The sequence below is a fragment of the Cibotium barometz genome, chromosome 43 (genome assembly GCF_041138505.1).
Source record: "Cibotium barometz isolate CiBa-2024 chromosome 43, ASM4113850v1, whole genome shotgun sequence".
Classification (NCBI taxonomy): Eukaryota; Viridiplantae; Streptophyta; class Polypodiopsida; order Cyatheales; family Cibotiaceae; genus Cibotium; species Cibotium barometz.
Genome location: NC_141088.1, coordinates 48,123,569 through 48,133,776, shown reverse-complemented (window position 1 = coordinate 48,133,776; position 10,208 = coordinate 48,123,569). Strand labels below are relative to the sequence as shown.

At 42.8% G+C, this 10,208-nt stretch overlaps 1 protein-coding gene across 3 annotated transcripts; it reads right to left on the bottom strand.

Annotated features, from left to right (window-relative positions):
* Nucleotides 1-738: 738 nt before the first annotated feature.
* On the bottom strand, nucleotides 739-9,825 carry LOC147613997 (lanC-like protein GCL2). 3 transcript variants are annotated; one of them, XM_086781986.1, is made up of 7 exons: nucleotides 9,545-9,825; nucleotides 9,275-9,464; nucleotides 9,053-9,120; nucleotides 4,353-4,493; nucleotides 2,022-2,108; nucleotides 1,489-1,806; nucleotides 739-1,139 (listed from the first exon to the last, which is right to left on the bottom strand). In XM_086781986.1, the coding sequence occupies exons 1-7, from the start codon at nucleotides 9,773-9,775 to the stop codon at nucleotides 798-800; spliced, it is 1,377 nt and encodes a 458-aa protein (XP_086638112.1). In that variant the 5' UTR covers nucleotides 9,776-9,825; the 3' UTR covers nucleotides 739-797. The 3 variants fall into 3 exon arrangements, with proteins under 3 accessions (XP_086638112.1, XP_086638111.1, XP_086638113.1); XM_086781985.1 differs by having other exon boundaries at nucleotides 9,053-9,164; nucleotides 9,280-9,464; XM_086781987.1 differs by lacking the exon at nucleotides 2,022-2,108 and having other exon boundaries at nucleotides 9,053-9,164; nucleotides 9,280-9,464; nucleotides 9,545-9,824.
* Between the last annotated feature and the right edge of the window lie 383 nt (nucleotides 9,826-10,208).

Genomic DNA, 10,208 nt, shown 5'->3' with positions numbered 1-10,208 from the left:
ACATATTATCACTTCGGACAAAACTATTTGATGGCAAGTTGTGTGAAAGCGAGCATTCAAGTCTGCACAACAAGTATAAGGCCACTTATGTGCACTTAAAATTTAAGTGAGTATGACCATGTAGTATAGAACTTTTGATAGCATCATGTTAGATTTCGAACAGAGATTCATTGAAGAAATCAAGGACCTCATCTGCATAGGGAAAGAATTTGGATCACACTATTGGATCATCCTTGAAGCACCTTTGTAAGGACTTAGGTGGGTGTAAATGATGGTACAATTAGACGACACCATGTCATGGCTAAGGAAAATGTTCAAGGACTCTCAAGATACCAGAGCTCACAAGGTATATGCCATTAGCGGTAAACTGCCTGAATAACCAAATGGCGTGCAATCGATAGAGATCCAAATGGGTTAGGCACTTCCAGCTAGTAGCAAGTGGGCCAAATTGTACAGGAGATGAGGACATTCGGAGGATGTGAATTCAGTGTACACGATCAGAGCCACAACTACATTGCCCCTGGAGAGTTTGATGCTGACTTGATAAAAAATCTTAATAAGGCTGGTTACACATGGGGACTTCCCATCAGCAGGACCCATGATGGCTGCCCATGAGCCTTACCAGTACAAGTCCCCACCTGTACAACACACAGAGAATCATGTGGTAACCAGATAACAAAGAGAGTGACACTTTCAACGTACTAGCATGACACAAACTCTCATACTGCTCTGCATGTATATACACATGATATTTCTAAATAGGTCCTGTATACATACATGACATGATAATTTCTGTACTAAACCTCATAGCCAGGAAACTTCGCACTTCTGGGCTTAACTAGGTCAAGCCACAAACAAGACATTCCAGCAAATCCTTCAAACAAGGAATAAGGATGATCCCCTCCATGCATATCACCAGATGCAATCAAGTTTCGTGCACAATCAAGCAAAAAGCATCCAAAAGCTTTTGCCCTGTGAAGATGCACATCTTCACCTAGTAGCCTATATAAAGCTAGGAATGCGTATGCATTGCCACTAATACCATGGCAAATCCCAACCTTCCGCAGCAATCCACGCTCCCAGACTACTTCTGCAGCTTCTACTGCAGCCTTCGTAAAGTCCAGCTCCTCTGGAAACACCTGACACACAAAAAAAAGACTAGTTACCTCTGAAGTAAGCATCATATGTACACGTGCATGCATGCATACATTGACAGTTTCTTGTTTATTTGTTTGCTTGTTTGCTTATTCATTTATTTATTTATAATCATGCATACCTACCATGCATAAATGTTTGTGTATGTAGTGCTTTACTTACCTTTGTTTGTTTACTCATTTATTTATTTATATTCTTGTAAACTTAGGTACATAGATGCATGTGTGTATGCAGCGCTTTAAATCGAGTTCGCACATGCGCGCAGACTGCAGCTGGCATACTATAAAAATGCTTTATACTTGAAACAGATGCATCTCTGCATTACAAGCATACCTCAGCAGCTTTGCACAAAGTAAGTGCCAATCCTGAAGCACCATGACACCATTGCACCAATCTGTCCTCCTTGTTTCCATCGCGTGACGGATAATTCTTTGACTCTGGAAACCGATTTTGGATCATGTACTTAAGAACGCACTTCACAGATTTGGTATCTTCCTCCTCCAGCTGAAAATGCAGGAGGCAATGCATAATGCCTGCCAGCCCATGGGCTGCTCCCCAGTATGCCTTTCCATGCCACTGATACATCAAAGGGCAAGAAGTTTGAGAACCTTTTGCTCGTCCACCAGCGATAATGGCATCCAAAATAGGCCTCTGCAATCATGAGTGATAATAAAAGTAGGTTAACAATGTAATGCTGTTCAGAAGACAACAAAATGCACCATCTTACCAACTACAACTGGTGCAATAAAGCAAGTGAGCTAAAAGTGAGGGAATAAAAACAAACTTCCACAATGCTGATAGTGTAGAAACAAGTGTAACATATCTGTAAGTGCTTCTATGCTGTTTGAGAGATGCAGATCATTTACCCGAAGACACATGACAGTCTTCTTCACTTCCCTCCCAACCATGACCCTGCCCTTGGTATGATACTTATCCTCTTTTGTCAAAGTGCACTAGCAGAAGCATGGTTCTGTGAACTACTTTAGATCTCAAAACCGAGAAGACGAAGTGAGAGATGACAAATGCTAATGAAAGAATTGATTCTCTCAACCTAAACTACTGTATATTTGAACTGAATTAAATTGACATATTTACAAATAATCTTACTAGATCTGCTAAAAACTATATACCAGTAGAAACTTCAAAAACCGAAGTGTGATCTGTACTCCATGAGAGTACTCACAAATCTTCAAAAAGCATAACCTATGTGCTATGACATCCACATGCACTAGTAGGTGCAGGTTTATGCATCGAACCATCAAAAAGAGTTTCACTTTTCTGGGGGTGAAGGACAGACTCGGCAATGATGAAGGCTAGCACTAAAGAGAACACACGCACACCCTCTTTAAACTACACTACTTATTAAGCTTAAGGAACATGGCTGTAAGTAGAGCAAGAAAACCTTCTGTTGTCCTCTCACAACTGCTGAGCTCTGATGGAAATGGAAGCCCTGGACTGATCTTCAAATATTACTTCTCTCCAAGTTTGAGCTTCTTTCCTTGCTGACTGCTCCAAAGACTTGTAGATGAGTGAATGCAGAATTAGGAGGCCAATTAAGTCACCTACTTTAATTTGCTTTGCTTGCTTTAATTTGTGTTTTGCACTAACTGCATTCACCATTGGCGGGCAGCCTGCTGTTGCCCCCGTTCTGGGCAGCTTGTCTCACACTAAAAGACTCTTTTGTCCCTTTATAGATTAGAACTAACTCATAACCTGGGGTGATTCTTCTAACTTGGGGGTGACTTTAAGCGTGGCAACCTCCTGGGTAATTTGTTTTTGCAACTCATGGATATGAGTTTGGTCAACATCCGCGAGAGTGGAACGATTCCTTGTGTTTTGCTGCCAGATTTTCAAATATTATCTTATGATAGTGTTCAACTTGCTTGGAGAAGATGATATGCTTCCTGCAGCTGCTAGATGTCACATAGTATGAACGCCAGTAGAGGCTATGGCAGAAGATCAGACAATGGGGACTAGACATAAATTTGAAGAAGATGATAAAAACCATCACAGCATGCTCACACAAGGAAAGACTCATTACAGCTGCACATGAGGCCAAAGACAAATGACTTTGGCCAAACACGAGGAGGTAAAACACCATGCTTATGGGGAAGAGCATCGAGCAGAAACTAATGAGCTGCAGCTAGAACAAGTTTCAGACAAGAAGAAAGCTCCAGAGGACCTACTCACCATGATCAAAAAAGTTGCAGTGTGAACAGACCCGTGGTTTTCTTGTGTGATATGCCTCGTGCACACGGTGAGTCTTGTATCAAAAAGAGCATATTGAGAATCTTCTCTTTCAATAGAGCGGCAAAGTTTAAAAACAAGTATTCGGGATTAGATCTATGCAGCATTCATAATAATGATGCTAGTGAGCATACACACGTCGAAGTATACAGTATTTACTATTGGCCTCATCAAATGGGATGATAAAAACATGGGTGTGTGCACATGTTAAAAGGCTTCCAGTACCTCACAAGCTATTAACTGACATATCACAATATAAAGAAATTGCAGAACTCTCTCAAGATCTAACCATTAGAATGACTTGCCAGAAAAGCATAAATTAGGAACCTAAGGCATAATACATTATCACCATTGTGACTTCCACATAAGCTTTAAATCGCCTGGTATCAAGAAGGGTCCCTTGTTGCAGGTCACAATTCCTGGCAATCAGGACTTAGCGTGACCTGCCTCACTTGGTGAGCACCAACAGCCAAAGCCACCTGTCAGATAAACTTTGACCCTTCAGATTTACAACCTACAGATTGTTAGGCACATCAAGTAGGTGGAGCTTAGCTCTATACGACAGCTTAATCATTTGACCACATAAGTATGCTGGATCGCAGAAACCAAGCTTAAATTATCCTTTTCTTGTATCCGTTTGTGAGCTCAAGCTCACTCCACTCAGCTCAAGCTCACTCCACTCAGCTTGTATTTCATCCACGCTTCATAATAATTTCACAAATGCATCTCTCTCCAACCTTCTTTATCTCGCTTCTTTGCTCATGCATCTTTCTCCATAGAATTTGTTTCTAGTCAGCAGCTCACCTATGCACATTGACATGCATGACATTGACATTGATATGAGAGCAACCTTTTCATCAAACTCCAGCATATGGCTGAACCACTTACTTGTATACTTGTAAAATAGCAGTTACAGTTTGAGCATCTGAAAGGTAATGTTTTAAACTCACCACAATACTCGCCGAAATTGCTTCAAAACCAAGTTGCTTATTCACAAAGAGTGTAGCCCATAGGTATCCAGCACGTCCATAGAGTAGTTCATATGGTGTACCATTCCCATCACTAGTCACAAGAGCACTCTCTTTTCCAATCTGTTAACACAGTAATACCATCACGTAGATCAAAAAACACCTTTGAAAACCATTCACTCTTCAAGAAAAGTTGTAGCATGCATCAACTCCAACACTCAGAGGCATCTGTCATGATAGGCTGCTAGTTAGAGTTATGCTTTGGCAGAGTAATCAAGACATAATCTGTATAAGGACAAAAGATGCTAGGAGTAAAAAAAGTTGTCATAAAACTAGGATCTTGACATATACAAAAATCAGATTCGCATAGCCAAATAGAGTATTATACTTTGTTCTATACTATGCTAATTTGATAGAAGAATATGTGACTGAGATCAAATAAAACTTCATCGAATGCTAGAGATGCACTGGATTGAAGAAGGCAAATTGTTCATAATCGTGCCCTTTTGGTCTTAAACAAGATATAGGGTCACAAGGGATTTATTTGCCTCTTTAAGCCCCCAGCACAGACAAGACAGCAATTGTGAGAAGACCAGATCGTCTGAGTGTAGAGCTCTTGTGCCTATGTGCTAGGGTTTTGAGAGTAGAGAGAGAAGGGAGAAGCGGAATGCAAACACACAGCACACACAATGGCCCTAAAGTACTGAATTGTCGTATGTAGCAGAACAGGTGTTACAACTGAATTTCAAATACAAGAGATGACTATGAAGATCGACCAAAATTCCAAGCCCCAATGCTCTGCTGTAGTTTCCCCTTGGCAGGCGGCAAGGTCACTCTTTCTTCTCTCTTTCGCTTGCTAATTCACAGCCGACTTCACTCTTGCTTCTCTCCTTGCCAAAAACAAAGGCTCTTCTCAAGCAGTCTAATCGACCCTTACCAAGACCACAACCCAAACCCGGGTTCCAACAATGCAAACATAATTCATACGCTGAATTCTGAAAAAAAACAGCAGTATTCATGAAAAAACAGCATCTCGAACTCATCTCTTTCTTTGACCTCTTTCTTCTCTACCTACCCACTTGCACGCTCTTCGAGGCATGCTCTGATACCGCTGTCAATCCCCACGGATCTCCTTGTAGAGCAATCCTGAAACACGACTCGAAACCTGCAAAACAAAGCCAAACAACGTGAAGGGGGTGCAGGCCTGACTCACCACCCAACCATGACAGCCGTGCGCAAAACCCACAAGTCTTGGCTGTCCCCACCGAGCCATGAGCTGGGCTGACTACCAAGACGCATCGACCAATCTCTACTCCGTGACGTCCCATACCACCATAGAGCTACCCTTGCTGGCCTCGAGACTACTGTCGGCCTCGGCTGCAAGAAGCAGGTGCACGTCTTCACTAGATCCAGGCTCCTAACCATAGAGCTCTCGCAAAGACTTGAGAAACTTTATGACCAACTAACTAACCTTGGCCACCCTTTTATAGGCTCTTGGCCGGTCACCGGGCGCGGCAGGCGTCCACACTTGGGCACCCGCCCGTCCACACTTGGCTGCCCGCTCGTCAGTCCATCCCTAGCCCAGCTTGCCTAGATTCAAGCTTCCCCAAGCCTCGAACCTAGTCTTGTGTGTGTGTTGCACACGGTAGATACACTCTGTGCACAAGGCACTCTGCCCTTCATCTACCACCTTAGGTACAACAGCACCCTTGTCAACAGAGCTTGCATCACCTCATCTTCCGTTGCCACTACCACCTTGGAGTGCCTCTGCATCCACCGACGTGAGCCTTCGACACCGACCACCTCTCGGAGTGCTTTGCCTCACATCGACGCGAGCCTTCGTCACTGACCATGCTTCAGCTCCGACATCATCTCTGCTTCTGCACTGGTCTTTCTTCTCAGAGTCACCTCACATCAGAGGGCTCTTCTACATATGTTCACTCACCATTATAAACCTAGATGAATCAAGGAACATGTCCAAATTCACCTTTTAGAAACGTGCATGTTATATACTCATGGTAGTCAACCCACAAGACTATATAACTATCAACTCCATTATGCATAGTATGGACTAGATACTACGACATCCCCACTAACGTCATCATTGCCCAATAGTGGTTGTAGAACTCTGCATCAAGATATGCTCTCACACACACACATAAGTCTTAAGAGCATATATTCACACAAAGCCCTTCGTACAGAGTTTCTGTCAAACCTCTGGAGATGCAGGGCAAACTCAGGCATAATGAAGCCTAGCACTAAGGGAAGTAGCAAATAGAAAGAATTAGTACAGTAATGCCACCATTTGGCCGCCCAAGTGATGTGAGGGCAAAAGGATGAAAGGACCAGATGCACGAGAGATCAAAGCAAAATCACACAGCATGAAATATGTGAGTAAGTCTATATATAAAGCATCTATCTTGAATGTAACCTGAAAAGGACTTTTCCTTTTGTGCATGAATTCCTCCAATTGCTTAGTGATTTCTTCAAGATTCTTTTCCTAGTTCTTCCCTGTTTATGCGTCTTTCCCTTTCCTTTGTTCTCTTCTTTTTATTCTCATTTCTCGGATTCTTCCTCCAAGTCTACACTTTCCGATGCCTCTACATTTCGGATCTTCTTTTTCTTCTGCTTTTCCTCCTTCGATCTCCAATCATCTTCCGAGTCTTCCTCTGATGCACCTATTGGCTAGCAATTTCCTATCTTAACAATGCACCTATCCTATTGTGCTGAGCTTCTAAGCTCCAATATGCCTATTCAGAAGCAATGCAGCCAAACTTCCCTAAAACGCTTTTGATCCTAGACATAGTCACAATAAATGTTTCATCCGTTTCACCGTTTTATCGTTTGGAAGGTTTTGTTTCATTTCGTTTCATCTCTTTGGAAGAAATGGACAAGTTTTGAAGTGACACTATTATATAAGCATGCTCGTAAACTCATACAAGTCACATTCAAGTCTATAACATAGAAAGAGAAACATTCAAGACACATTCTCCACAAAATTTGCAAACGATACATTTTATGTCAAAAGTTCCATACTTGCTAATCCTCCCAAATGTCACAATGATTAGGGGATTTACGGGAAAGCATGATGAAAGAGAGGTTGAGATTTGCAATGGAGGTGAAAATTTTGGAAAACGTAACAAATTGGGAGTTCAATTTCAAACATATATATATATATATCAGCATCTATGTATATATATGTATGTGTGTGCAAGCTTCAAACCTAACGTTTGGGGGGGAAAGCTTTAAAAAAAATTTACCCTTAAAAATGTTTTTTGGGCGAAACGTCGTTTCAGCCAGGAGATTTCGTGCTATTTCAAAAGTTTCATCATAGAAAACCTTGCATGCTTTGCTCGGTAATTCGGCAAATGCAATCCCCAAAAAGGTCGCCAAATGTGGACTGATGGGAATTGCTTCCTTGAAGTCAACGCCAAGATTGCTTCCAGATCGCAACTAGAGTTGCTCCAGTCAGCCTGAGCGAGAGTACTGGAGGGTCCCTCACTATTCAGCCAGGGTGAGTTGCCTCGCTATCACACAAGATGAGTCGGATTCAGTGCATATAATGCTTGCTTGATTAAGTATGTTATTAAAATCTTATGGGCCAAACCTGTTGCAGCAGCACACCTCATTACTCCGGTTCGAAGACGATCACAGGTCTAGCACCATGGCAGGTTTGATGTGAACATTCCCACAACACTGTTAAGGGTCCGCAACTCCTCCTGCGGAATCCATCTGTTCCATCTCAACTCACCAAATCCATACCATAGGGGCTGATGGAACTGCATCAGGGGCTATGCAAGAATGGTGCGCATGTTTTCTGTGCATCTCGAGCATGAGACCTTTCTTGTCCAGGGGTGAGGAAGGGATTACTTGGCATTACAGGCCCATATTGGTGTCCCCCCATATGTAGTCTCCCTCCGAGAGCAGCTAGTTGTGGAGACCCCTCCCCATTTATTCTATACTTTTGCTTCGCTAGTCTGATCTGTTTTATCCGATGTTAAGTTGTTTAATTAGAGGTAGAATAGTCCCCAAAAAATAAAAAAGCAAGGCGATTCTCTACCCAAAAAAACAAAAGGCTACGCTACTACGTTGAAGGAAGTTGTGCTTTCCCTTTATGTTTCTAGAAACATCATCATAGAGGGGCTCTCCGACAACCTTGTTCAAACAGCCAAAGGTAAACAAAGAGAGGGTGTCTCTTGTCCCAACAAATCCCCCAGAAAGATCTTCATAAGTGCTCATACCTTGAAGAAACAATATTTCATTCTTGATCATGCTTGGCTACTTCAGCACATGAGTGGTCAAACAACAGAATGTACCATCTCCCATTATTGAGGCCATTTCCACTACAATCTCATTAGGGAGCTGATGCATTTTTTGACGCATGAGGGATGCACTCAGAAGAGAGAAGTTCCAAGAGGCATGAGCTCCCAAGCCTCCATAACACCTTGAAGGTACAAACATTCATCAAGACGACATTTGAACTCAACTTTATTTAAAATGTATTTGCAAGTCCATTAAGGTGGAGAAAACAATCTTCATAAGATTGGATTATGTCAGGCTTGCATATGATTAGCTGAATTAAAAGATGACGATTGGAAAACACTTCTCCATTAAAAAGACTTCCAGCTCAGCTTCTAATGTAAAAAAGGCATATAGCAAACAGATAGTTGAGATGGTAGTACCTCGCCCAGCAGCTTCACATATCGATCCACCTCTTGCTTATCGCCGATGCACTTGGCAGCAGCAGCTCCTAGAGCAAAAAGGCCCGGGGTTCCGAGCAGAAATGTAGGGCACATGTAGATTACCCAAAAAAAAAAAAAAAACGTGTGAGGACTCAAGCAATGGAAGCAAGGGGTCATCAAAGCAAGGGACGATGAAATATTTGCTGCAAAGTGGGAGTATACCCAACTGTCGCATGGAAGCTGAAGCAGAAGAGCATGCTTGTATGATATCCCTGCAAAGATGAAGGTCTTGGAGGTTGCCGGTGGCCTGGTATGCTCGGAAGCAAAGGAAGGCAGTACCAAGGGTGCCATTGTAAATGGAGAGATTCTTCTTGGGCTTGGCTGATGAGTTGGACCATGTGGCCTGAACAACCTGCACATATTAAAAGGAATTTATAGGCTATGGATACCCTTATAATTTTTCTGTTGAATCAGAGTGAACCCTTTACCTACCTCGTCTTTGAGGGTGAGAGCCGCGCTGAGAAAATTGTCAGACAAGGTGGCAGCTGGGCGCCGCAGTAGGGTGTCCACTTCACTCTCGCTGATTGCTGCTGCTGCTGCTGACGCTGCTGCCGCTGAATTAGAGGGCTGATGGCAGTCGCTGAGGTCCGGCAGGCAGTTGCGGAAGCATCGCTCCGGCGCCGGGTACGACATCGCACCAAAGCGAGCTCGGAAATGCTTCATATGCACTGCATGGCAAAAATTGATTCTCTTATTTCCAAATATTAGTGGTGGAAAGAAAAAACTGTTTGAAGTACAAAAATACTTCGGACTTTGCCTTCAGTGGATATACCCATGCATGCCTTGAGTAATCATCAATGAAAGTCACGAAGTACAAGTGTTTACCAAATGACAGAGTTTGCATAGGCCCACATGCATCACTATGTACAAGTTGCAATTTGCGAGTGGCCCGCACAGAACCATCCTTTGGAAACGCAGAACGCTGCATTTTGCCCGAAATACAGCCTTCACAAACATGTTTCAATGGTGCCTCAAGAGGGGGCAATGAAGCAACCATATCAAATTTCTGCAAACGCAGCAAACTAGCAAAGTTCAGATGACCAAAACGAGCATGCCATAGTTTTGCATCTGAAACTGCCTTTTCATCAGAAACTGC